Raw genomic sequence first — 27,487 nt, 5'->3', positions numbered from 1 at the left:
ATAGTCATTTCACAAGAGAAATGAAAAAAAAAAATGATTAAAAGGAAACAGGACAGACAGTGAGTAAGCCATGAACAACTGCCCGAAGAACTGTAAAAATCCAAGATCATTTCCATGTGTTTCAATTAAGTTTGCCACGAGGGGTGGATAAAGAACTGAAGAGGCTATTGATAAAGTCGTATCCATTCCCTCCTTTTGTCAGTGTAGTTAGTTAGAGCCAAAGAATAAGGTACAATAACTGGGGAACTTGTAAAGTTTTAGCACAGAAAAATATCTGGTATAAATCCAAAGCAAACAGTCTAATTTATAATCCTATCAGCCAATCAGACAACATTAAAAGGCACTTTATTCACACATTTTTAACATAAACAGAAAGAAGGACTAAGGTTGTATACACAGTAGTCGTCTTTCAAAGGTAAGATAACAAATTAAATGTTTTTCCCTTTCTTATACATCAATTACATTCTATTCTACACAGTTTAGAAATGACTGGTAATAAGAAAAAAACAGATTTGGTAAACATGCCTAGGCAGTTAAAATCTACAAATCAAGCTAACTATCAAAATGTTATAAATAACATTCATAGTGTTAGCAAATTTTTTAGGTTATAGTACATTTTTCTACAAAATCATTTCCTCCATTAAAAGGTGTTATAGGTTGAACTGTGTCACCCCAAAATTCATATGTTGAAATCCTAACCCTTTCGGAATGTGACCTTGTTTGTAATAGGGTCATTGCAGATGTCATTTTGTTAGGATGAGCCCTAATCCAATGCGACCCACGTCCTTATAAAAAGAGGAAAGTTGGACACAGAGAGATACACACAGAGAAAACTCCACATGGCGATGAAGGCAGGGATCGGGATGACATTTCTACAAGCCAAGGAACGCTAAAGATGGCAAGCAAATATCCAGAAGCTCGGGGGGAGGCGCGGAACATCCTCCCTCCCAGCCTTCAGAAGGAACCAACTCTGTTGACTCCCTGATCTTGGACTTCTAGCCTCCAGAACTGTTAGGCAACACAACACATTTTTGTTGGTTAAGCCACCCAGGTTGTTGAACATTTTTACAGCAGCCCTAACGAAGTAATATAAAAGGTTTCAAAGCATAGCTCATGAGACATAAAACTGACCACATACATTTTTCCTAACAATCTCTTTTGCTGACTAGTGCTTTGCAAAATCAATATATCCTCCGTATGCTTCTCCTCCCCTTCCCACCCCCATTACTGCAGCTATACAAGGGCATGTCCATCAATTTTCTCCAAGGGAATGTACGAAGTGGCATATGGTATATTCAGATCTGGCCCCTAAGTTCATGGCACGTCTCCATACTCCCTTGTTCTCCATCAGCTCATATCTGGACATGGTGACCCACCTTCAGCCATACTGATGAGGTTTATAACATAAGGAACAGCAGAGCTCCTTTGCAGAAGGAATCTGAGTCTCTGACAGTATGGGAATACTCACCTTAGAATGTTACGTGAAAGTAAAATAACTCTGTTCCTTAAACCACTATATTACTGGGTTTCTCTGCTATAACAGGTTAGTCTTTTGCCCTAATAGAGTGTTAGGGGAACTAAAATGTTTCAAATACATGCAATAAAGCAGTATACAGAAAATCAGGTAGATCTCTGAAACATTAACGATGGCCGAATGGGAAAAGTTTATGTGCATATATAGTAAACTGAACTACTATTACAGCTTCAAATTTGAGACAATGCATTTCATGATCTTGGTAGTTGTTAAACTACAATTTAAACCCTTTGGGAAATGTACCAATTCTTATTCTTAAAGATATTTTTTTAAAAATTTTTATTGATTTTGAGAGAGAGAGGAAGGGAGAGGGAGAGAGACAGAAAACATCGATGTGAGAGCGAAACATTGGCTGCCTCCTGCACGCCCCCTACCTGGGGTCTGCAACCAGGACATGTGCCCTGACCAGGAATCAAACCTTTTGGTGCATGGGATGACACTCAACCAACTGAGCACACCAGCCAGGGCTTCTTTCATTTTTTGAATTTCAAAATTTTTCAGTGAGAATAATTAACTTAAGTTAATAATATTGCTATGACTTTACATATATCCTAAAGGTACAAATACCAAAGTAACATAGAAAAAGTTTCACACTCCTCCTCCAATCCCCTTTAGGGAGAGCCAGTATGAAGCTGGGAAAGTATCCTTTCAGACTTAGATTTTTTTTTAATAATACGGTAGTCAAATTTTAAATTCAGCTCCAGAGAGGTTTTAATTTTGGTTTGTGATACACACCTGGAGTCAAAGCCAACACACGTTCTAATAAGCACATAGAGCCTCTGAATTTCATTACTCTGGAAGAAGAAAAGTATTTTTCAAAGATGCTAATAACCAGCAATATGGCCTATTTCTTGTTCTTAAATGTTTCCCCAAATGTCATTACATGAAACTGGAATATGTGTGACTAGGAGGAAGTTCCTGGAGGGCAATCCAACCCTTCTCCATTACTTCATTCTACTGTCGATGAACCATAATGTCTATTTCTGTCTGGTCAAAACAGAAAATTACTCTTCTGGAACTTGGGATGTTTGCCTTTTATTAAATTACAGGTTTTTTCCAGAGTTAAGTATCCAAATCCTATATGGACACTTGTCTATCGGAAGACACTTTCTATCTAATGAATTAAAGAAGAAAATGAGATTAAAACTATTCTTATTTAGTTATTCAGGGACCTCATTAACCTGTAACCACGAATAGAATCTACAATTCCAACTCATAGCGTGTGGGACACACACATGTTCCTGGATTCAAGCATGTGTTCCTATTTAAACTGCTGGAATGTATATAGGGCTCCACAAAGAGTGATAAATATTAGCAAATCTTCTAAGAATGAAGGTCCTTTATGACCACATATGCTGTGTTTTGATTCAGCTTTTAAAATGTCTGAGTCATACAAAGCTGAACCGTCTGCTTTTTACATTTATCTGCAAGTTAAAGAACAATGAAAAAAATTCCTTCCACAAATATCATCTATTTGTCCCATCACAGCCAACCCAAGACAAATCTGAGATTTCTGCTCTGTCCTCTGTTTTCTTCCCCTTGTGGCAAGCCTGCCCCAGAGGAAGGCTGGGCATTCCGAAATGCCCAGGTATTAAGGACAAGTTGGATATTAACCAATGTCAGATACTGCCAAGTCAAAGGCTTCGGGCATAGTACATAAAACTTCAATAGCCTGACCCTAAAGCAGGGATGGAAAACTGTGGTCTGGCACATTCTATTTGGCCTACACAGCATTTTTAATTTTTTTTTTAATTTTAAAGCCCTTTAGGATAGCACCCTCCCCCCCCCCCCCTTAAAAGAAGGTATTTCATCATATAGGATACTGTAGCTCACCTTGCACTATGAACCCCTTATATGTTATGTGCCAGACAAATGTTTGGAGTATGAGCGCCACATAAATTCTTCCACCTCTGAGCCTTTTTAGATTCTGGTTCTTTGCCTAGAATGCCTTCCAACCCACCCAAGCCTACCTCTTCACATGGCTAACGTCCACTCTTCTGAAGACCTCAAGAAGTCCTTCCTAATCTCCTCAAGTCCCAGTTAAGTGCTTAATCCTCCATGGCCCCAGACTCTCCTGCTATTTCTGTGACGATATCACCAGACACCAGACTAATTCCTTTAGGGCAGGGATGATGCCTTGCTCATTTTGGTCTCTCCAGTGTGTAGCACACAGCAGGTGGTAAATAAATATTTTCAGAATGAAGAAATGGCAATATAAGCATCGGCTCTGAAAATATTTGCTTTTAATACTCTTGGCAGAGAATGCAGATGAATGATGAAGTTGACAAAAAAAAAAAAAGTACATCACACAGAAGTCAAGAGAATAAAGAGCCTTGTAAAGGCCATGTCTGATTACAAAGAGGTGTTTTCCCAAGGCTCTGCAGCAGTATTTAATCTCATCCATAGTTGCTGCTATATTTTCCCTCTTCCCTTCCCCTAAGGTACCCTACATGTTTGTTCCTACACACACTTTCTAGATCCCAACAGTAAAGACACAAACACAATTAAGCCAAATAAGTAAAAAAAAAACTAAAAAAAAATAAACTAGAATCAATTTCTCTGAAACAATAGGCATCTTCCTTTATATAAGACAGTTATTTTAAGAAACTGAGCTGATCAGAATTAGTCAACTGCTCTTCACAGTTCCTCATACTCATTGTTTAACCAGTTCCACTCCTATTTCCCTTTGCTATATGTGATGGCAGACTGTCTTCATTGAAGACCAGAACTTTCAGAGGACACCCGGGGACAGAAGTGACATGGCTACCGACTGTGAGCAAGTAGGTCTAAGGGTACATCCCGCCCACAGTCATGCTTACTGGAAATGAGGAAAGCTGTGAGGGACTCCTTCTATGTTTGGGGAAGAGCAAAAAAAGGGAGCAGCAATAAAAGAAGATAATCAGGACAGCATACCTGGCAGCCCTCCTTGTCTCCAAGTAAAAACCTCATTAGATTTGCCCAGAAGGAGCCTTTTTAGAATAGTTAAATGACACACAGCATCCCACCCTTACCTCGCCCTGAGCATCTCCAGCTATCTTATCAAGAAAGAACCTATACTCTTTCACATGGAAGGGGAACGTTCAGGGGTTTCTATTGAGATGGGTATGGGTATATTTCTCCTTAATTATCACCAAGGCAGGAGTAAAAAGCAACTTACCTTTTGGAAAAAGTCTTCCCCACTTTTGCCTTTTCCTTCGGCAGCAGCTGTAAATAAAAATGTATACATTTAAAATCGTTCCTTTTTTTTGCAACCTATGTATTCAAAAACTCTCAAGTATCAGGTAGGAGAATCCAGAGGTAAACAAGATGCCATTCTTGTTCTCCCAAACCTCAGTGTCTGCTAACAGGCCTCATCAGGGATACGAAAGGAATAAAGAGTAAAACACTAGTCCAAACAATTACACTTTCAGCTCCTCTTCCTGTCTGAAAGACTCACACATCTCTTGTCACACATAGATGAAAGGAATCTCTTTTCATAGTTAAAGAACTATATGAACAAATGCTACCACCAATATAATCAGCTGTAGTGCTCTCAGCACTTCCTGTCTGTAATCAATCCCAGGTCTGAAGCTGCCTTTTCAACCGGGGCTCAGAGAACATGGCCTGCTGAGCTGGGTCAGTTTTATGCTGTGCAATGACTATATTCTTTACTTGGATTTCTGTTGGCATTATATGCTACTTTAATTCACTCCTTCATTGGCTTATATAAAGAAGGGGAAAAACACATCAGAATTAAATGGTAACGGTAACGTCACAGACAACAATAAAACTTCATGTGAGATTAATTAAAAGGTCACTGTATTTGAACAGTCTTTTTATATCTAAGTGGTAGCCTATAAACACAGGACAAACCCAGCTCTTTATGTTCAAATATGTTAAGGTTCTGTGAACATTTTTTTTTATCTGTGGAGGCAGAGGTGGGAAATGTGACTAAAAGGAGAGAGGGGATTTTATTTTGCTTGCAATAGCCTCAAAGTGCATCCTTCAGAGGATAAACACCAAAGGGGTCTCAGAATCCAGTGCAGAAGAACAGGGATTCGCTGGAAAAGCCTCCCGGGCCTGGACAAAGAAAGGAGCTGGAGCAGTAACTCCTGGAACTTATTAAAATGATTAGAGACCCAAGAAGTAAGGCAAGTCATCCTGTTTGGTGGAGGACTCAAAACTCGAAGAAATTATCTCTACCCTCAAGATAATAAAAATATTATAAATTATTTTTTCGCAGATTTAGTGTCACATTTAATATAAGACAAGACACCTACAATTTTGGGATATGTTTTTATCAATGTTTTCATCCAAAAAAAAGAAAGCGCAGAGTACAGGTCTCCGTGCTTACCAAGGGCAATTTTAAGGAATGTATGAAAACAGTAGCTAAAAAAATAAAGAATTAAAAACTGTATTCTAATGTGTAGCAGGCTAAATAACACCCCCTAAAAATGTTCATGTCCCAATCCATGGAACCTGTCAATATGTTACCTTACATGGCAAAGGGTATTTTACAGATGTGATTAAATTAAAATCTTGAAATAGGAAGATTATCCTAAATTATCCAGGTGGATCCAGTGAAATCACAGGGACCCTTATAAGAAGGAAGAGGAAAGCTCAGAGTCCAAAAAAGCAATGTGACAATAAAAAACATGCAGAGAAGGGTGTGTGACGACAAACAAAAGAGGTGGAGAGGAGAGAGATACAGATATACTATGCTGCTGGCTCTGAAGACGGCAGAAGGGGCCGTAAGCCACGGACTGTCGGCGGCCTCCAATAGCTAGAAAAAGTAAGGCAATGGATTCTCCTTCAGAGCCTCTGCAGGGAGCACAGCTCTGCCAACACCTTGATGTAGCCCAATGAAACCCATTTCAGACTTCTGACCTCCAGAACGTAAGGTAATAAATTGATGTTGTATGCCACTATACTTGTGGTCATTTGTTACAGCAGCAAAACACTAATACATAATGCCAATAGCATCTTAACTTTACTTTTTGCACAAATACACCACCAACAGCATGAATCGAGTGCACACATGGACGTGAGCATTTGAAGCACACATTTCCACAGAAAGATTTTTTGTAGTTAACTCTACAGATTCTGACTTTCTCTCCCTAACTTGGAAATGTATCAACATTAAAGCTTTAAAAAAAAAACAAAACATTAAGAGCCAATTTTAACAAAAGCTTACTCTTCCTAAATAAACTAGCAAATGTGGTTGATCCTAGCTAAAGGGGTCACCCAGGCAAGGTAAAACATCAGTACCCAAACCTAATGATACAGACTTATTATTAAGTGCCTTGGAGGGACTTCAATTCTGCTACCTCTTGGGCTGTCTTTATCTCTAAAGCTAAAAACAGTTTAAAGGGCTCTAATATATAACACAATTGCATGGCAATGAACACTACATACCAGGACACCACATTTTGAAAAAATTCTAGTGACATCAAGGAAACTCATCTTTGAAAAGAAATTTTAGAATCCAAGATATTTTCAAAAGCCTATGAAGGAAGGCAGCTAATCACCCCTTTCACCCACACAGAACTCTTACACAACTTGGAATTCGTCAGTTAAGATTTCATGATACAACTATATTTTATTACAGAAACCTCCTTTAGGACACTTATTTTGTTCATGACAAACTCATTATGTCACAACCTTGAAATGTCCCTACAGACTTCATAGAATGGCCTTTCAATCCCAGAATGAATAAAAAGGGGGGAATTTCCTTAGTTAGACCCAAGCTATACTTAATTTTGTTCCAGAAAAACAACTAAGATTTAACCAGAAACTTGCACCTTTTAGCAACCTTATGATTTGAGGGGAGCCAAATGGCAAACTCTTTGGCACCAAAAATTGCTGTTCTTTTTTATGCCAAATGTGTATGTCTGAGAAACTCCAAATGTGAGCCTATTTTCCCCTAAATCCTGAGAAGTATCCATTTCCCCAGACCACAAGTGCCCTAGTAAAAGAATCTGGTTGGATTCTTGGTTAGATCACAGGTACAAACCATGGCTGGTCCCAGTCACTGGCGCTTTGCCGGGAGTGTTCTTACCTAATTCCCAGGTTACCAGGTCTCCTGCAGGACTTTTACTGACCACACCCAAGCAAAGCTGTCAAGGCCAAAAAAGCCAATCAAGGGAGAATAATATTTCACCAGAGTATTCTTACCCCAGACAGAAATCCTTCTATGCTCTAATATGAAAGTGCAATTCTCAAACGTATTCTAAAATCCTAAATATCAAAATACAAACACTGAAGAAGTGAGAGACTGGGAGGAAGGAGCTTGGGGAATATTTTTTTCTCAATAGAAACTTAGGTATTTTTTTTCTGAAAAAAAAATATTTTTTTTTTTTCTTTATTAACCCTACCAGACCGCTGTAACGATTTTTCGGTACTTTCCACACAAAGGTGGAATATTGGCGCTAGGTGAAAGGTAGACCTATTTTCTACAATGTCTCCAAGTTCCATCTTATTCTAACCACTTGTTTGCATGTAACTAACATTTTTCTATATCATGTTGGTTTTTTCTCTTTAATGCTCAGGAGCCCAGCTATAGGGGACAGTTAGGTTCAGGGCCTCAGGTCTGGTAGGATTAAGGTATTACATATGTGTCCTTATCGCCCCATTGCCCTCACACCCCCCCCCCTCATGCCCTCACCCCCCAGTGGGTGCCTGTGTCCACTGGTTATGCTTATATGCATGCATACAAATCCTTTGGTTGATCTCTCCCCTTTACCCCCACCCTCCCCTACCTTCCGAGGTTTGACAGTCTGATCGATGCTTCTCTGTCTCTGCATCTGTTTTTGTTCATCAGTTTATGTTGTTCATTATATTCCACAAATGATTGAGAGCATGTGATATTTATCTTTCTCTGATTGGCTTATTTTGCTTAACATAATGCTCTCCAGGTCCATCCATGCTGCTGTAAATGGTAAGAATTCCTTCTTTTTTACAGCAGCATAGTATTCCACTGTGTAAATGTACCACAGTTTTTTAATCCACTCATCTGCTAATGGGCACTTAGGCTGTTTGCAAATCTTAGCTATGGTGAATTGTGCTGCTATGAACATAGGGATGCATATATCCTTTCTGATTGGTGTTTCTAGTTTCTTGGGATATATTCTTAAAAGTGGCATCAATGGGTCAAATGGGAGATCGGTCCATTTTTAGGTATTTGCGGAAACTCCATACTGTTCTCCACAGTGGCTGCAACAGTCTGCATTCCCACCAGTAGTGCACAAGTGTTCCTTTTTCTCCACATCCTCTCCAGCACTTGTCATTTGTTCATTTGTTGATGATAGCCATTCTGACAGGTGTGAGATGGTACCACGTTGTCGTTTTGATTTGCATCTCTCGGATGATTAGTGACTTTGAGCATGTTTTCATATGTCTGTTGGCCTTCCTTCTGTCTTCTTTCAAAAAGTATCTATTTAGGTCTGTTGTCCACTTTTTGATTGGGTTGTTTATCTTCCTTTTGTTAAGTTGTATGAGTTCCCTGTAAATGTTGGAGATTAAACCCTTATCAGTGATAACATTGGCAAATATGTTCTCCCATGCAGTGGGCTTTCTTGTTGTTTTGTTCATGGTTTCTTTTCCTCTGCAGAAGCTTTTTATTTTGATGTAATCCCATTTGTTTATTTTCTCTTTACTTTCCATGACCCTAGGAGCGGTATCAGTGAAGATATTGCTTCAGCATAGTCTGAGATTTTGCTGCCTGTGGATTCCTCTAGTATTTTTATGGTTTCCCATCTTATGTTTAAGTCCTTTATCCATTTTGAGTTTATTTTTGTGTATGGTATAAGTTGGTGGTCTAGTTTCACTGTTTTGCATGTATCTGTCCAATTTTCCCAACACCATTTATTGAAGAGACTGTCTTGACTCCATTGTATGTTCTTGCCTCCTTTGTCAAATATTAATTGAGCATAGTGGTTTGGGTCAATTTCTGGGTTCTCTATTCTATTCCATTGGTCTATATGTCTGTTCTTGTGCCAGTACCAGGCAGTTTTGAGAACACTGGCTTTGTAATACAGCTTGATGTCTGGTATTGAAATCCCACCTACTTTGTTCTTCTTTCTCAGGATTGCTGCAGCTATTCAGGGTTTTTTTTTTTTATTCCAGATGAATTTTTGGAGAGTTCGTTCTACGTCTGTGAAATATGCCGTTGGTATTTTAATGGGGAGTGCACTGAATCTATAGATTGCTTTGGGTAGTATGGACATTTTAATGATGTTGATTCTACCAATCCATGAACACGGTATGTTCTTCCATCTGTTTATATCTTCCTATATCTCTTTTTTCAGTGTCCTGTAGTTTTCCAAGTATAGGTCTCTTACCTCCTTAGGTAAGTTTATTTCTAGGTATCTTAATTTTTCTGGTGCAATGGTAAATAGGATTGCTTTTTTAGTCTCTCTTTCTGTAAGTTCACTACTGGTGTATAGAAATGCCATAGATTTCTTGGCATTAATTTTGTATCCTGCTACATTGTCAATTTCATTTATTAAGTCTAATAGTTTTTTGATGGAGTCTTTAGGGTTTTCTATGTACAGTGTCATGTCATCTGCGAATGACAGTTTTACTTCTTCTTTTCCAATTTGGATGCCTTTTATTTCTTCTTCTTGTCTGATCGCAATGGCTAGTACTTCCAGTACTATGTCAAACAGGAGTGGTGAGAGTGGGCATCCCTGTCTTGTTCCTGTTCTTAGGGGAAATGATTTTAGTTTTTGCCCATTGAGTATGATGTTGGCTGTGGGTTTGTCATATATAGCTTTCATTATGTTAAAGTATGATCCTTCTATTCCCACAAACTTAGGTATTATTTAAGATGGTCATTTTACAGGCTCAAAAAAGAACAAAGAAAAGTTCACTCTTTTATTCCAAAAATATTTAAGTCCTATTCTCGAGAATAAGACCATGACCTCATTTAACTACAACCTTGGCCCATATATCCAAAGCCATCCAACCAGTGAGATAAAGCCAAAATTAAAATTCAGTTCTACTGACAACTTTCCCAAAGATCTTTTCAGTCACAACTCTACCCAAATTAAACTTAATAGAACTACAAATTAGCTATTCTCACTCTAGCCGGTGCACTAAAAAGCTAGTCATTCTACTTTTAACCCAACACTAGAATGAGGCAGCTAATGATAGGTCTGAAGAATAAAGGTTGCTTCTAGACAGTCCACTTGAGAATTGGATTGCAAGGAAAAATATGAGGTATAATATCTTAATTCAATGGCTTTCTCTTCAGTATATTTGGAGGTGGAAATGTTGCCTGTGAAATGAGCCAACCCATACTTGATGTCATGGCATTCCTTGATCTTTGAAGTCTGATTATATTCTGTGGTGTAACAGTTCTATTGAGTCTTCACATTCCCATACACTGATACACCCTCATCTTTTTTATTCCACAGTAACATGAACACACATAATGATTTAGCAGTCGTTTTCTGACTTTACAATATGACTTCTGCTTGATGTTCCAAAATTTAATCGTTTGATTATATAAACCTTGGATTATTCTTGCCAATGAAAGCAATTGTCTTTATTTTCATGACAAAGAGTAAATTATTTCAATACTACTGAAACATGGCTTCATGGGTTGTGCAGGTAAAGCATTTCATATTTTTAGCTGAACAATTCATTTTTTATGTTTATTATAATTTCTCCAGTGCTTTGCCATATTTTATTTCATATTTCTGCTTCACAAGAAATATGGGATGGCAAAAGCGATGGCCAATAAAAACAGCAAAAGTTGAAACAGGTGTAAACTATTACAGTCCCCCAAACTACAGGGGCAAGTCTAGTTAATTACTGAATTAAAGGGGGGGAAAGCTCAATGTTAAGTTCTTCATAGGCATATGGAAACATGTTTAAATGTCCCTTTCATTCTGAAATGCTTTTCCATTATAACATCTTATGCTTTACAAAGCCGAATCAAAAAACACAAGGACTTTGCATTTCATATTTAAAGCATAGTATAGAGTATCTTTCAACATTCCCTTGATAAGCAATGGGTTTCTTCACCCCTGTAGAATTTGAGCAGGAAAAAAAAACAAGTTCAAACTATAAAAAATAATTGAGAAATAAATCTTCAAATCTGTAAAGATTCTGGGCATTCCTCCCTTTTTTTAAACACAACCAAACTACAGCACATTTGTAACTAAGAAGGCTGCTCTGCCTTAAGGTCACCTGAAAGATAAATGTGTAATCATTAGGTAGCCTGATTCGCCTGTAAAAATATTTTACTGAAAATTCAAAACATTCACTTATGGTATCAATTTAATCCATGTGCAAAAGTAGCTATGCCACATATTTTATTTTGCATATAGTCCTGTTTTCAGAAAAGTTCCCTAACAATTTGGCCCATTCTACTGAAAGAGGTACCAGCAAAAGATGCAGAAGATTCAGTGTCCACATACACCAAAGAACTTTTTATGTTCATCAATTATATCTAACACTCTAGACTGTGTGCAAAGCTCTGAGAATTGATTGAAGAAATAGTAGATAGTAAGCCGATTTTTAAAGTTTCTTCAATTTGCAATTAAAATCATTCAAATATCCTAACCAACTGAAGAACACTTTCAAGGATAAACTTGAGTAGTGTCAACTGACTGTTGTATATATCACAGTAGGCACTGGGATTCTCAGACTTCATCTTCCCAAAAACTCCCTACCTGCCACCCAGAGTCCACTGTGAACACATCACGTGGCCTGTTGAGAAAACTCAAGAAGAAACAGACAAAAATAAATATAATTTTTATTTAAATAGTAGCTGGATATGTAAGAATGGTTTTCTTCTTCCGTTACTTTCTTATTGTTTTATATTTGCAGTGAAAAAGAAAACCCCATGTTCAAAATTGTTTAAGAAACTATAAAACAGGATGCACAGAATGATCTCAAAGCTATGGGTTAAATATGTATGTGTGCATGACATATAGTGTATATGTCAGAGAAAAACTACAAACACCAAAATGTTAACAACTGTTATTTGAGTGGTGAAATTATTGGGTCATTTATCATTTCTCTTTTGTATTTTCCAGAATGCTTTAAATAGACTGAACTTTCTAATTAGGAAAAAGATAAATATCATTTGAAATCCTTCTTCCTATTTGAGAGTAAACCAAAGTTTACCACTACTGGTTTGTCAGAGCATTACTTTCAGTCCACAGTATGTAAAACAGCCCAGCAAAAGTCTGAAGGTCAAAGGTGGATGTAAGCTACCTAAAGAGGCAGAATGACTAATGCACTCTCCAAGATGAATAATGGATAGTCAATAAATTCGTACCAAGCATAGAACAACACAGACCCTAATTAAACTGGCACCTTTTAGACTGGAATACTGATTTTATGGAACTTGCAGTGGAGAAGTTTTAACAACTTATGCCTATAATAAGAAACTTCTAGTTGAAAACACTAAATAATCCAATATTTGGAAAACCTCTGTGATTCACAACTAAATTTAATAACCAAAAGACAGAGACATTCTCTAACATGCATTAAAGCAAAAAGAGGAAATTTTTATGTGTACATTTCTAATTATAGATTATGTCAGCAATTTTCAGTGGGTGTGCTGCAAGAATTTTTAAAATATGCAATACCTGACTAGTCAAGGGCACTGACCTCTTTTCCCTTGGACTGTCAGTAAAAAAAAATGACAACAGCCAACACAACAATAGCCGTCTGATGTGAATGAATCAAAGTTACACTTACTTCTTTTTGTCAGATGGGCAAAAATTACATTTTTTGGTGTGCCGCAGAATTTTAGTAATTAGTTTATGTGTGCCATGAGATGAAGAAAGTTGAAATTGCTGCTCTAGTCTACCAGCTTTTAGTTCAGAGAGCATCTGTTACTGTCAAATGTAGGAAAACAAATAGTCCCCAAAATCTGAGAACATCTAAGTTACATTAATTGCTTCAAGAAACATTTAACTTGAACTTTTCAAGCAACTCTGGCTAAGAGTTTATTCAGACTTCAAACTTGTTGGCCTGACAATGAAGACTTCCTCACGGATTGATGACTCTAACACACATCAATGAAATCTCATGCCAACTGATTAACAGAAACTTTGGTCATGTCAAATGTCTTGCTTTTAGACCCTATTTCTTCCTAGATAAGCAATCCTTAAAGCACCACTTAGTCTGTCCTGGGGTCAAAAACACTATTTGACAACTCTGAGTATTTACATAATATTTATTTTTTAAATCAACACTCTTCTTGCTTTATCAAAAGCTATAAGGTGTCGAAGGCCTTCACTCAACTTAATGAGATGAATACCTCACACACCACAGTGAGCTTATGCTGGTCTTTTCATAGAGGTGCGCTGTCCAAAACAAAACCACTAGCCACTTGCGGCTACTGAGATGTGGCTAGTCTGAATCCAAATGTGAAAAACACACTTGGTTTCAAAGACTTAGTGCAGAAAAGGTAAAAAATCTCATTAATTTTTTTAACTATATGTTGAAATACTACCATTTTTATATCTTGGGTCAAAGAAAACTGTATTGTTAAAATTAATCTCACCTCTTTTATTTTAATTGTGATTATAAATCGTTTAATTACAGTTGTGGTTCACATTATGCTCCCACTGTACAATGTTACTACAGAAGATAACTTACTGAGCTGTTACCCAAAGAGGATTGTAAAGATTCAAGAAGAAAGTATGGTAACAGGCTACAAAGGACTGAAAACAAGGAATATTTCGAAATCGCAAGAGTCAGCAGCTGAAACCAAAGCTGTGTCTGTCTTAACCTCCTGGGAACATCTTGAGGGAGGAAGAAAAAGGTTGGTTGTTATTTTGAGAGGGTTATGGGAGGGTTAAAGAATTAGAGTAGTTTGAATAAAATATATAATGTTAATAACCATTTCCTTAATATCCAGCTTTGGCCCAGTCCAAAACCATGAAACTATTTAAGAGTTTATGTGGATGGTTATTTAATGGAATGAAGTTTATATTTCTTTTGTGTTTGTAATAACATGGCAATGGGGCAAGCCAACTTGTTTTAAATCAGAACCAAATGTGTTCCAGGCATGTTTCAAGTTCAGGTTATATGCAAAAAAATATGACAAAGCGGTCTGTTTGCTATTCTCCCACCAGAATGGGTGCAGGGGTGGGAGGGTGCAAAGATATGCTTGCTTTCATCAGGACTACTCCAATTCGACTTAACACTAAAAGACTCATTTACTGATTCATTTGAACAAAACTTATTTAGTACTTAAGGCACACGATAAGAAGATAAAAGTTGTGAAGTCAGAGAAACCTGGGTTCCACTCTAGGTTTGCCATTTACTAGCAGAGTAACTCCCAACAAGTCGTTTAGCCTCCCTAAGGCTCTGTTTTCACCTCTAAAGCATACAAATAAGCACTCTGTACGCATTTAATATATGGAAGCCAGCAACCTTGACTTCAAAGAACTTACAGACTTACTCAACAGTAAGTGCTTTGAAAGCAGTAATAAAAATTACAAGACTAAAGGTTGAACATTACATGAGAGTCGCAGACACCAGGAATTCATAGGGAGCTTCTGAGCTGACTGCTTAAAGTGGGAAAGGACTGGAACATGGGGAGATGGAAAAGTAAATTCTGGGGAGAGAGATGGCTGTGAATACCCATGTCTGTCTGTCTATCTGTCTGTCTTTCCAAAACTTTAGGTTCCCTTTTATATGCCTCAGAGCACTTAAATTAGCACCAATTCCTGAAGGAGCTGTAGGTACAGGACAGCAGAGAGGAAGGGGAGCCCCAGTGACTGAGGACAGGAATAACTCAGGTGGGCACACACTGATTCTTCATTCCTGAGAGGGCTGTTTGGAAATATGTGGGTTGGTGGCGGTGGTGGCCACTGTCACAGGATGCGTTTTGGAGGGTAATGGTGCAGGCATTTAGTGCCCATGGCCAAGGTGGTCACAGAATCCAGCTCTATAAGGAACTGTGCTGCTCACTGAGCCAATACCCCTAGTTGAGCAATACTGGTTGGGTGTTTCTTTTAGAAATGGCCTTTCTTCAATGAATGATCTTCCAAATAGTATGTATCTATGCCACTTCTCCTTCCTCCACTGTCAGTGACCTACCAAATGGACAATTAATTCACATGATCTTTCCATACTCTTTTAAGTTGTCAATAAATTTATCACAAAATTAATCTCTTTTCATTGCACGCTCCCAATAGCTCCAGGTGTGCTTAAGCAAGCATGCCTTGTCCAACAGGATAAAGGTTCTCTAATACTCCAGCCGACTGCAGGCATGCCAACTTTAAGATACACTAAAAGAGAGGGGTGTGCTCATGAAAAAAGTCATGGTTTTGGGCCCACAGATTCCACCGAATTTTAATCTTTATGAGAGCCCAGGAATCTGCATTTTCACAGACATACCACAATTAAGCCTTGGGCATTGTGACATCACTGGAATCACATGGTGAGATCGATGCTTTATTTCCAAAATCTCCATCAAGTGGGCCTTCTATAACTCTAGCCAGTTGCCCATTGCTGATTATCACATTTCACCTTAACCCCAAGACTACAGAGATACAACTACTCTGAGGCACATAAAGGATTTAAATATGACAACATAAACCAATGTAGGCATTAAGGCCATGTCTGGGCTCTGGGTATCTATAATAATAAAAGCATAATATGCTCGGGGGGCGGGGGGAAGGACACATATGTAATACCCTTTGTAATACTTTTAGCAATAAAAAAAAAGCATAATATGCTAATTAGACCAGATGTCCTTCCTGACAACCTTCCGGACGAAGCCAGGCTGTGAGGGAAGCCCAGGTCCTGGGTGCCTACCAGCAGCCGGAGGGAAGCCTGGGTCCCAGGGTGCCAGAGGAAAGCTGGTGCTGGCAGCCAGGGGAAGGAAGGCCTACTCTTGCATGAATTTCATACATCGGGCCTCTAGTTTACTATAATCCATTATAATTATGTCATTATTACAGCTAGAGAAGCTGCTTTTCAGTACTAACCAAAAAATGCAGTTACTGACTCACATTTTATTATTAAAACTGTTTCTGTCCCTTTCTAAACTTTGCTATACTCAAAGCCTGTCTAAGGGGCTAAGATAATAGTGGTCAGTGAGGACTTATTTCTTCCCCTTGAAAGGACCAAGTCTATGATCTACAGGTTTATGGAATGAGTGCAGATATGAAAAAAAAAAAAAAGGCAGCAAAAGTATTTGCTCAGAGAGATCTCACCTACGCTCCCACCGTGTCCTGTTTCCATGGCTAGCAGCACAATTCAACCTTCTACAAAATGTGGTTTTGCATAATCACGTCACTAGAGATCAAGGCATCCTCATTCAGAAGACCTAGGAAAACATCTAGGGGAGCTCTGATTTCTGAAACTCAGCAGTTTGCTGCTAATAAATCACAAGCCTACTTTTATAAAATTAAGCAGATCGCCTCCTCTTGAGACATTTGGTTTGAAAAATGATAAACTCTTTGAGGGCTAAGCCATCAATTCTCATCTCTGAAAAGAATCATTTGTTTTTGTTAAAGCTAATTGAACCCTAACATCTGAGTATAATTTATTCCATTTAAAGTTCTTGGTTTGTTAACGTGAATTCATTTTTCATCGGCAGGCAGAAAACCACCTTTAAATGTGGTTTTCATCTCAACAATGCTTGAAGAGTAATTTTAAGGTAATAGTCTTTGGCCTAGGATAAAAGTTGTAACAGATACCATTACCTCGATTTCCTTTCATAAAATATGTGTGTATATTTATGATGCAAAATACGGTAGTCACATTTTAAGCCATAGCTTTTTTCTTATTCCCAGAGTGGTAACTTTGGTTCAGGAATCACATTCTATCTCAATTAAACTGCATCTGCTATAAAAGCATAGTGGGCCTGAAACTATTCATTTTCTTGAAAAGTTCCATCTTCTCAGCAGCTTTTTGCACTGTTTACTTTGGAAAGTTTAAACTAATTTTTCTTAAGTTCAAGAAATGAAATGTCTTAGGCCTAGATTATTCAGCAGTCTCAAAATATTCAAGTCTTTCTAACAAGTAATGAAAATTTCTTCTCCTGTCTGGGCTGAGAGTTGATGAAGTTCTGTCAAATTGTGAATGCCTGTGCTTGAGGCACCTTCCCTGCAATAAATGGTGTAAAACTTCTCTAGAATATCTTTCTGATTTTGCTAAATCTGTTTAGCCTAATTTCAGAAAGGTTTGAAAATACATTCTTGACCTTTAGTAGGTCATGCACAACACGTGAATACACCCTTTTCTAAAAAAGTGTATTTTTTCCAGAGAATTTAAAAGTTTTGTATCAGGTAAAGGTTTCATAATTTATAATTTATATAATGATAGTAACCCTTTATATAAAGAAAAACTATTATTTCCATGTATTTGACACAGTAGTTCTATTTCTAAGAGACTAGGTCCTAAGAATATAATCCAAAACATAAAAGAAAAAGGGAAAACTATTGACACAAATATTGATGCAAAACATGAGAAAAGCAATATGAGAATTAAGAATTTAGATATAGGTACTTATTCAAACATTTTATGGTTATTTGAAAAGATGATTTGCAGAACTTCAAAGTAGTAAGAAAAATTGATTATAATAAACTATTCAATTGAAAAGGAAAAATAAGGTATAATTTTTAAGTGGGTCATAAAACCATATGTGCAATATGATTGTAACTATTATTCTTTAAATAAACACTCAAAAACTAAGGCCAAAATGTGTATACTAAGAAAGAATATAATTATATTATGATTATATTTTCTTTATTTTCCAAATTTTCTTGGGATATAGCTACTCAGACCCATAAAAGTAAAAACCACTTAGGAATTTTTATCACTAAGTCTAATCATATTTTAAATATATTTTATTGATTTTTACAGAGAGGAAGGGAGAGGGATAGAGAGTTAGAAACATCGATGAGAGAGAAACATCTATCAGCTGCCTCCTGCACACCTCCTATTGGGGATGTGCCCAAAACCAAGGTACATGCCCTTGACCGGAATCGAACCCGGGACCTTTCAGTCCACAGGCCGACGCTCTATCCACTGAGCCAAACCAGTTAGGGCAGTCTAATCATTTTTTAAAGTATCTATTTGTAAGGAAATAAGGGTTCTATGAATGTGTATTTTCTCATACATCTAACCCCAGTAAAGTCCGATTTCCAAAGGATATTTCAAAGTCAAAATAAATATACAAAACAGTAGATCTTGCCCAGATTCTTCAAATATCTACCCAAGCTAGAATGCTTGCCTTCTAGAAGGTCCTGCCAAGCTACTCCCACCATGGTACCAGATAGCCTCAGCCTCCCCATTTCCTGGCCCTGAATCCATGAGCTCTCCGCAAGTGCAATACAGTGAGCTTAGCTGCACCTACTCAGAGGTTATAAACAGAACACTACAGCTGCAGGCTTCCAAATAAGCACCTTTTACAAGCGCAATCACAAGCCAACAAAAACGATTTTGAAAAATGGGGTGCTATGTTACATGCCTGTTACAACAGCAAGGGCTGGGAGTCAACTTCTCAAAACAGTGCTGCTGTATGAAGCAAGAGGAACCCCCGCACACTCACACACAGAGACAAGGAGTGCAAAGGGAGGAGAGAAAGTTCACCGCCAGCAACTAGGAAACAATAACTTGAGCTTCAGTGGATGCATCTTGAAGTGATTCTTGAGCAACCTTTATCCAAAGAACTTCCAAAAACGTAGTGAATCACAAAATATAAAGAAATGCAGGTGTTCCCTCCCATCCCTCTTCTTCCAGATTTTGTGAAAAACCATCAGAATTGCATTGGTTAGAGTAAGAGTGTTGGTTTGGAGACAATCAGGTAGCAACAGTTTGTGAAGAAGTAGTCTCTTAAGAAAATATTCTCTTCCCTATCCCTCTCCTCCCCTTAAAATGGAGAGAAACTAGTCTCAGAATTTTTTTTTTTCAGTCTCAGAATTTTTAAATGGAGATGTTCCTTGATCAAGCAGTTAACATGGATCGGGTACTGTGTCCAACCGTTTTCCAGGTGGGAATGAAGGGACAGGCAGAAGAAGAGGGACAGGTAAATGTAAAAAAAAAAAAAATCAGATGAATATTTTTAAAAATTTAGAAAATCAACATCATCACAGGCTATCTCTAAAGATATTAACTCAAAATCTGTCCCCAACTTTCTCCACTACTCTCCTCCCTGAAAAAAGGACAGGAAAATGACAAAAGAGAAGGCAAAGAATATTATCCTGACTTTAATCAAAGCTAATATTCAGCCACACATCTAAAACTGCATCTATTTCTCATCACAACGCCTAAATAAAGGACTGTGTCCCGATAAGGGCAATTAATATAATGAATGAGGTATTTATTAGAGCATATTTTTCCTCTAACAAAGCTTTCTGCAGAAATTTTCTTTCCAGTAAGGAGAAGTTGAGGACATTATAAAATTACATTTTTAAATCATGGAAGGTATGAAGAGAATCCAAAGGTTTGTCATATTCTGGGAAATATATCCTATATATTCCAGAAAAATAGCACCACCTCATCTTGAGAAAACTTACTAAGTACTACTTTACATGTGGTTATCAAACTTATGAAACTTGATGGCAGAGGCTAGAAACAGAACTGGGTATTAGAATTCAGAGCAATTCATCCATTCCACGGTCCACAGAGGCAGGGCATGTGTTAGAAAGGCTGGGTGCCTGCAGCGTGAAAGGAACCCTCACCTCAACTGCTGTGGACACATCAGCCTTTAGAAAATAACTCGTGGTGCCCAATATTCAGAGCACCTGGCAAAACAGTTATCTCGTGACATTTTATAACCTTCCCAACAGTGGAGCTTAACTTCCCATACTTTCCACCAAGCAACAGATAAAATGAATGTGCTTTTCAGTCAGGATCAAGAGAAGAGGCCCCATGCCGTGCCCACACTGGAACTGAATCCTTCCTCACATTTGTTCTTATGACTCCACAGCAGGTAAAGCCATGAGAATGAGTGTGTGTGTGTGTGTGTGTGTGTGTGTGTGTGAGAGAGAGAGAGAGAGAGAGAGGGAGGGAGGGAGGGAGGGAGGGAGGGAGGGGGAGAGAAAGAGAGAGAGAGAGAGAGAGAGATGCGCAGAGTAGAATACAGGACGCAAAGGAGACATGGTGCCTAAAGATGCAGAGTCGGTTCGAGTAATGAGGGGATAGTTCCCAACACTGGGCAGTGTATGCTTGGATCTTGGAGGGAAGGCAGAAGTAGAGGGGATCAAAGGACTAGAAAAGGCAAGCCCATTTTCAATCATGGGGAGCAGATCTGGTAAAAAAATCAGTTTATCTAAAGTAAAATTCTTTTAAAGTAAAATATTTCCCACTCATACCTAGCCGGGCATATGGTTATATTCTACACTTGTGCACGACCTCATTTTATTTCTGTGCATCATTTGCAAGTCAGTCGTCCCCTACACGCACACTTTTTTTAAATAGATTTCCTAAATAAAACTATAAGATTGAGAGCCATGGGTAAGAATCATAAATGCTCAGATTAAGTGGACTCATTTTTATTTTTTATTAGAGAAACAGAGCACTTTTGTTTAGGCTGTGGGTAAACCATTTTTTTAAAAGTCTGGTGTGATTCCCAAGCCTCTTGCTTTTGAAGGAAGAGGGAAATACACTCATGTCCCAAAGCATCCGTCTTTACAAGAAACTCGAGCACTCTGCCGATCCCAGCCTTCCTCAACGCATACATTTCTCGGCAGCCACTGGAACTGAAAGCACCAAAATCCTTTAATTAAGGAAAAATCTTTCAGAGATGCTCTAAATCGGAGAGAGATTTGTTTTTAATAGACGTCCTTATAATGAGTCATTCCATAGATAGAGAGCTCTAGGATGAACGCCAACAGCCAGCAGACACAACTCCTTAGCACAAGCAGGCCGTTCACATCCGTCAGATCAGAGATGTCACCGCCCTGCTCTCAGCCAGGGAACGGGGTCAGCGCTGCATCCTTAGTCAGCAACTCCACTGGGTTTGGAAACTCCATGGATAAAAGATGGATCTCTGTGTAGTAACAACAGCCCCAAACTCCTCTAAGAGACGTGTTCTGCTCCTCGCTCAATCCTGAGACAATAAATTTAGCGGCGACAGAATAACATACCATCCATCATCCCCATGGATTGACGGTTGCTTGTTAATTCCATGTGAATAAATAAAATGTTAGATTATTTGGAAATAATTACAAACGGGTGAAGGTGGAACAAAAGCTGTGGATAACGTGATCACTAAGAGACCATTACTAACTCGGCCAGGTGCCAGCTGTCAACTTGGAGCAAAATGACTTAACCTCCCTGCACTTCGCTTTACTCTTAGTGTGAAATGGGGGTAAAAATAGTTCCTATTCGTATGTTTTTTATTGGATTCTCCAGAAGAAAGTGAAAAGACTCTGTCGCAACTATCTGAGTGAAAGTAATTTATGCAGAAGTTGATGCTGGGGGTCGCTGGTAGGGAGAGGGGAACGTGCACGGGGAAGACGGTAGAAAGGGAAGCTGGTACAGGTGTAAGGCTGGGTCCCTCTGAGCCAGCAGACAGATGCCTCAGAGCTGTCCCCTCGCGGGGCATGGAGGCAGAATTCACTCACCACCTCCAGCCTGTCACTGGTTGAAGAGGGCCCCTGATGTGAGCAAGCTCCGCTGACTACGGTGCCCTCAGACAGGACTCCCAGGGGTTAGGTGGGCCAACTCACCAACCGGTTTCCAGGCTCCCAGGAAAACCCTGTCCTGAGCAAATCAGGACAGCTGGTCACCCAGTGTTTTAGTGGCAAGAGGTGTGGGCAGCCAGCATCTGCTCCATCACCCATGCATGCGGACCAGAGGTGCATCTCCATGCACAGCACTCCACCAGGACATGGCCTCAGTCAGTGTTGGACAGTAACTATTCTTATACATTCAAAGCCAGGTAAGAATCATGATCTGACAAGCATTGCCTGTGCCATGCTGCGCCTGGTGAGCATCATGCCCTGGAGCTCGGTCTGCTGCAAAACTCCACTCAGGCTGCCAGGCCCTGCCTGCCTAAACGGCTCCAGAATGCCACCAATGGGAACCTCTCCTACAAGGAATGCTCCCCTTACCTGCTCTGTCATTGATATGAACACAGAATCACAGCTTCAGTTAGACATAGAAGAGAAATGAAACTGGCAAAAACAGCAGAAGCAGTTCTCCTAATCTACCTGCACATCACCAACATTCTTCCAAATACGTCTGTCAAATAAATAATCCCCAAAATATGAGTTTCTAATCAGTCCCCCATATTCAGAAAAGGCCTTGGTCCTCTAACAAAACAGAACAGGTAAATGTATATTTATATTTCAAGGGTATAATAACTTATTTGTAGTTTTGGTTCCCCAATTTATCAAGTGTATTTGATTTCAAGTACGTTGGAAAGCACTTCTATTGTATGCAAACACTTCTCATACCACTCCTCTAGTATGTGTGGGGTGATTGGGGTGCTGTGAGGCCCTCTCTGAAGGTGGCAGAGAAGATGCAAACCCTATGGCCCTTCCTGACATGTTACTAATGAAATGAAATGAACTCTTACCACAATACACAGGAAGGACAAACCATCTTATCAATTACTACCAAAAGTATTGTCTTTTTTTATAAACATTTCAATTCATTTTTTTTAGCTTTATTGTACTCAAGTTCTTAAAAAAAAATTCCTACATCGGAAAATATCTACATGTGTACGTACTGACTGGAAATTTTGAAAATGAAAAAATATTTTCCTTTCCCTGAAGTTTCTGGGTAGTATAGGCTCATGGAACTTTGTAATAGGACAGCTGTAATGTACACTTGGCTGTACTGCCTGAGAAAATTCAATTGTGCTCAACAGGGCAGAGAAGTCTGCCCAATAACATAAGAAAATAAAAGAATAGATGACACTCCTAAGTTGTGCTAATAGGCAGTAAGACATGTTAGATAAAGTTGAACATATGCATGTGAACACAGAAAAGGGGTGGAAGACCAAAAGGCGCCTAAAATTCATGAGGCACTAAATATACAAGAGACACCTAATATTCATAAGGCACTAAATATGCATGAGGCACCTGAGGCACTAAATATTCATAGACGTGAATTATACATGAGACATGTGGCACTCAATATTCATGAGGTCCTAAAGCGGCCACAGAGGATAACATCCACTCTCTTCCTCTGCACAAGACAAAAAAAAAAAAAAAAACCCATAGCTATCAACAGGCTAACTGGCAGATCCCTGTGTCTCCCCCACAGAGTTGAACAAGTTGGTGAACTAGACCAGAGAACACCCTGGAAACTGGACCAGAAACGACCCTGGCTGCAAGTTAGTAACGTTGGCTGATGCCTGATTACTGAAGTCACCCTGAATTCAATGAGCTCATCTATGAACATATACATACACATACACACACACACCCCTTTCCAAATTATATACATATGTTTATATGTATGTAATTGTATGCTGTAATTAAGAAATAATTTTTTAGTTTTTCTACTTACAATAAATTTAATTCTCAGAGAAAATTGCATGTGACTACATTTTTAATACTGGCATGTATAAACTACCATTTTTCAGTTGTAGAAAATTTAAATAAGATGAGAGTATCTCTTAAATTATATAGTTTAACTGGAGGAAAGCAATCAAAATGACCAAAAAACAAATAAACAAACCGAACCCATACAGTTTCTACAGAGTTCTCGCAAGAGAGAAGAGTTATCTTAGTATTGGAGTGGAGGAGACAGATGTCCTTTTTTATTTGAAAGTTATCTTGGAAGCAAAATCCACAAAAGCTGAGGATAGATGATATCAGAGTGAGGAAAACAAAATGGGATCAAGGATAACTCTGAGGTATCTATTTGCTCAACTGATAAGTAGGGCCATTTACTAAGACATAGAACATTAGAAGAAGACCATGGGTAAAGTGTGAAAACCATGAATTCTGTTTTGGTTCTGCAGGGTTTACATGGTATAATGGCCCCCAAGTCCTACCTCTGAAACCTGTGACATATTAGATTCCACAGTGAGAGAAAATAGAGCTGGCAGATGGAATTAAGATTGCTCACAGCTGGCCTTAAAATAAAGTGATTACCCTGGATTCTCTGAGGGGACCCAATGCAATCACAAGGATCCTTAAAGATGAGAGAGTCGGTCAGAGTCAGAGATTCAAAGAGGCCTCACTGCTGGCTTTAAGAACAGAGGTGAGGCTACAATCCAAGGAATGCAGGCAGCCTCTAGCAGCTGAAAGAGGCAAGGAAAGGGATTCTCCCTGAGAACCTCCACAAGAAACAGAGCCCCACCCTGACCGGTTTGGCTCAGTGGATAGAGCGTCGGCCTGTGGACTGAAGGGTCCCGGGTCCTATTCCAGTCAAGGGCATGTACCTGGGTTGTGGACACATCCCCAGTAGGAGATGTGCAGGAGGCAGCTGATCGATGTTTCTCTCTCATCAATGTTTCTGACTCTCTGTCCCTCTCCCTTCCTCTCTGTAAAAAATCAATAAAATATATTTTTTTAAAAAAAGAAAAGAAAGAAAGAAACAGAGCCCTATGACACACTGACCTTAGCCCAGTGGCATCCGTTTTGGATTTCTGAATCCAGAACTGTAATATAATTAATTTGGGTTGTTTTAAACCACTGAGTTTGTGGTCATTTATTACAGCAGCAATAGGAAACATGTGCAAGTGACCTTTGAGAAATCTAAGTAGATAGTAACTGAATAGGAATATAGAACATCATCTAGGCCAGTGGTTCTCAACCTTCTGGCCCTTTAAAAACAGTTCCTCATGTTGTGACCCAACCATAAAATTATTTTCATTGCTACTTCATAACTGTCATGTTGCTACTGTTATGAATCGTACTGTAAATATCTGATATGCAGGATGGTCTTAGGCAACCCCTGTGAAAGGGTCGTTCGACCGCCAAAGGGGTTGCGACCCACAGGTTGAGAACCGCTGATCTAGGCAGAGAATATAAACTAGAAAGAAAAGGGCCCAAGAGGTTGGTGATCAAATCTAATATCTTGACAGTCAAAGGTACTCTTTGTTGTTGTTTTTTTTTAAACAGTATGTTTTTATTGATTTCAGAGAGAGGAAGGAGAAGGAGAGAAAGACAGAAACATCAATGATGAGAGAGAATCGTTGATAGGCTGCCTCCTGCACTTCCCCTACTGGGGATCAAGGCCGAAATCCAGGCATATGCCCTGACCAGGAATCAAACTGGTGACCTCTTGGTTCATGAGTCGATGCTCAACCACTGAACCACACCAGCTGGGCCAAACATATTCTTCTATGTTTACCCTCACTCAAAGAAATACCAATTCAAACTACACTGAAGTACCATTTTTCATTTACCAGATTAACGAAGTGCTCTATTGGTGGACATTTCTGTTGTGTTCAGTTGGTTTTAGGATACGTGCATAATGATTTCGAGTGATATTACAGAGTTGCTCTCCATGAACTCTCCACTTTATATTCATGGCAATAATGAGTGAGATTGCCTGGTTTTCTGCATTCTCACCAGTATCATGTAGATAACTTCTCGACCCTTCTATCTCCTCCTCTCCCTTCCTCTCTTAAAAAAAAAAAAATCAATATTTATTTCAGAGAGGAAGGGAGAGGGAGAGGGAGATAGAAACATCAATGATGAGAGAGAATCACTGATTGGCTGCTTCCTGCACACCTCCTACTGGGGATTGAGCCCGCAACTTGGGCATGTGCCCTTGACCGGAATCGAACCCAGGATTCTTCAGTTCACAGGCCGACACTCTATCCACTGAGCCAAACCAGCTAGTGGAAAAAATGTATTTTTAAAAAACAAAAAGTAGTAATACAGCATAGTGACTACAGTTAATACTGCATTGCATAGTTGTAAATTACTAAGAGAGTAGATCTTTTAAAGTCCTCAACTTCAAATTTTGAATACCATATCTCTCTTCCCTGATTAAACCTTTGTCACAGGAATTTTCCTGTTCTTACTCCCATCATTGACATCCCAAGCAGACATAAAAATTAAACATAAAATTCCTCTGACACTGTTTGACCTTGAAAAACCACTAGCTCTTTTATAAACTGAGCTTAACTTCTCTTGTTTGTACTCCATTAGTGACTAAGATTTTCAAATTTAATCCAAAATTTTCTGGATAATGGGAAGGGAAGGCTGGTGGCAGGGAGAGCTAAAAAAATCCAATGCTTACGATTCAGGGGAAAATGTAAGATAGTCAATCCTCACGTAGCCACGGAACAAAACTGGAGTGACTGAGAGTGAGCCACTGTGTGTACACCCAATTATCCAACATAACTGATAATTCAAAAAGCTGTTCTTTTATTTTATTTATTTTTTTTATATATATATTTTATTGATTTTTTACAGAGAGGAAGGGAGAGAGATAGAGAGTTAGAAACATCGATGAGAGAGAAACATCGATCAGCCGCCTCCTGCACATCTCCTACTGGGGATGTGCCCGCAACCCAGGTACATGCCCTTGACCGGAATCGAACCTGGGACCTTTCGGTCTGCAGGCTGACGCTCTATCCACTGAGCCAAACCGGTTTTGGCAAAGCTGTTCTTTTATACTTTGAAAACATCCAGGGCTTTCTTTGGCCTGTAGATTTACCTTTCTACTCATACTCCCTTTAAGCTAAATTAGCCTGAGTTCCCCTTGGAAACACACCAACTCCACTAACTGGGCAGAGTAACCCAGAAGCTGAAGGTGGCAAGCTGGAGAGGTGGTGCTCTCAACTGGCTCAGTGGCAGGGGAGGAAAAACTCCCATCAATTCAAACCTAGGAAAGATCAGCCCAGCTGTCATGGCTCAATGGTTAGCATCAACCTATGAACCAGGAGGTCAGGGTTCAATTCCTGGTCACGGCATATGCCCGGGTTGTGGGCTCAATCCCCAGTGGGGGGGGGGGGGGGGGGGGGCATGCAGGAGGCAGCGATCAATGATTCTCTCTCATTATTGATGTTTCTCTCTCTCCCTCTCCCTTCCTCTCTGAAATCAATAAAAATATATATAAAAAAAAAAAAAAAAA

At 39.0% G+C, this 27,487-nt stretch overlaps 1 protein-coding gene across 3 annotated transcripts in view; it reads right to left on the bottom strand.

Annotated features, from left to right (window-relative positions):
- Positions 1-27,487, bottom strand: part of BICC1 (BicC family RNA binding protein 1) — a 247,104-nt gene that overhangs the window by 158,416 nt on the left and 61,201 nt on the right. For all 3 annotated transcript variants that reach the window (XM_070432791.1, XM_070432793.1, XM_070432794.1), the window contains exon 2: positions 4,692-4,738. In XM_070432791.1, the coding sequence (XP_070288892.1) occupies positions 4,692-4,738 (47 nt within the window). The remainder of the gene's footprint in view (positions 1-4,691; positions 4,739-27,487) is intronic.

This window comes from Myotis yumanensis, unplaced genomic scaffold (assembly GCF_028538775.1).
Source record: "Myotis yumanensis isolate MYYU_CA2020_CCGP unplaced genomic scaffold, mMyoYum1.0.hap1 SCAF_13, whole genome shotgun sequence".
Lineage (NCBI taxonomy): Eukaryota > Metazoa > Chordata > Mammalia > Chiroptera > Vespertilionidae > Myotis > Myotis yumanensis.
This window is presented reverse-complemented; position numbering and strand designations above follow the sequence as displayed.